The sequence below is a fragment of the Egretta garzetta genome, unplaced genomic scaffold (genome assembly GCF_000687185.1).
Source record: "Egretta garzetta isolate BGI_Z169 unplaced genomic scaffold, ASM68718v1 scaffold164, whole genome shotgun sequence".
Lineage (NCBI taxonomy): Eukaryota > Metazoa > Chordata > Aves > Pelecaniformes > Ardeidae > Egretta > Egretta garzetta.
The window spans coordinates 803,017-804,661 of NW_009259492.1; the positions used below are offsets into that span (position 1 = coordinate 803,017).

Genomic DNA, 1,645 nt, shown 5'->3' on the forward strand with positions numbered 1-1,645 from the left:
GCCTCGCTGTGTCCAGGGGGGGCCTCCTGCGCCGCTTGAGCATTAAAGAAGGAATTCATCGGAAGCGGTGTTGGGGTTTTACAAGACTTTAAAACGTGTGAAACACAAGCTTTTGGGGCACGTCGCCCTGCAGAGGTGTTTTGATACATTGAGTTGTGCAGCAAAGCCCCAGGGGCCGGCAGGAGCCCCCCTGGAGCTGTGCATGGACCAAGCGGGTGCTGGGAGATGCAGGATGGGCAGGGAGATGCAGGATGGGCAGGGAGATGCAAACACCCATGGAAATGCAACCGAACACCCAGGTGCTGGGGCCGTATCTGGGGCCGCAGCCGCCAGGCTGTTGATCACGGTTGGCGCTTTGCCACAGGCCAGGGTTTCTTGTGTCCCAGCAAACAGCAAATTTGTCACCACTGCCTTGCAGAAAGCAATCGGTAGACGTGGGGCTTCATCCCCAGCGGAGGGTTCGCATGCAGGCACCCGCGGCTCGGCCCTGGCACCGTCACGGCCCACGCCGTGGCACAAGTATGGCTCGCCGCACGAGCTGCCGTTTGCTAGGGGTGGGGTTAGAAAAACCAGTCCCAGAAGGAATGCATGGAAGAATTGCTGAAATGGGATGAGAGACATTGATGGATGCAGGTAACTGTAGAAGGATCGCATGTGAGATACATCTTAAAGAAGAAAAAAAGGTCTTGGAATTCCCTGAAATGTCAATCCTTTTTCCTAGAAGGATAAAGAGCTGCCAACAAGAGCAAAGCCTGTCACGTTAGTGTATCCCACACAGTATATAAAGACCTCGCACTACATCTCATAAGAGGCTGTGGAGTACGGGCACGGTTCAGCCCAGCTCTGCCCGGAGCCGCGCTCCTGGGCCCGTGGTGCTGCACGCACGCAGCTCTCGTCTCGCCCCCCCTGCCCCCCCGTGGATCCAGTTCCTCCCGCCATGGCACGTGATAGTGCACGACCCTTGGGTTTATCCAGGATCTCGTTTTGTTTAACTGGACCCTTGCTAGAAAAGAACCTCGCCTGGAGAACCATTCCCTAGAGTAATCCGAGGTTCAAAAGGAAGGGACAAAGATTAAAATGTTGGCTTGAATAGTAAAAATAATGGCCATTTTGGGAGAGGATATAAATAGTGCTTATGAGGCTGCTGTTTACGGCTGTTAGATGATTCCAGTGCTTAATTCCTGTATAAATCAGTGTACCTGTACAAATTGCCTTTTAACTTGGCCTCCCTTGGGCCGTGGGGGTGGCCAGGCCCCCGCCTTCGCAGCCGTGGTGGTGAGACCTGCCTGCACCAAACGGACGGGGCAGGAAGCCCACGAGCCCTTGGTGCCACACGCTGTCCCCCGGGCGGGGGTGGCCTTGTCCTCCCGGGGGGAGCGGTGTCCCCGGGCAGGGCGCGGTGCCGGGATGGCGCCGTGGGGTGCCCGCGCTGACCCCCTCCGCTGTGCTTTGCCTAGCGGGGACCTGCAGGTGGTGGGCAGCGCCCACTGCACCTTCACCACCGCGCAGAAGGCCGTGGGGAAGGACAACTTCACCCTCATCCCCGAGGGGACCAACGGCATCGAGGAGCGGATGGCCATCGTTTGGGAGAAGTGCGTGGTAGGTGCTCCAGCAACGCCGCTTCCTTGCAAAGCCGGGGGGGGGG

The 1,645-nt window shown here is 58.1% G+C and overlaps 1 protein-coding gene across 1 annotated transcript in view; it reads left to right on the forward strand.

Annotated features, from left to right (window-relative positions):
• Nucleotides 1-1,645, forward strand: part of DPYSL4 (dihydropyrimidinase like 4) — a gene marked incomplete at its 3' end in the record, with an annotated part of 33,495 nt that overhangs the window by 17,201 nt on the left and 14,649 nt on the right. Inside the window, exon 10 of the mRNA XM_009637360.1 lies at nucleotides 1,458-1,599. Coding sequence (XP_009635655.1) covers nucleotides 1,458-1,599 — 142 coding nt within the window. The remainder of the gene's footprint in view (nucleotides 1-1,457; nucleotides 1,600-1,645) is intronic.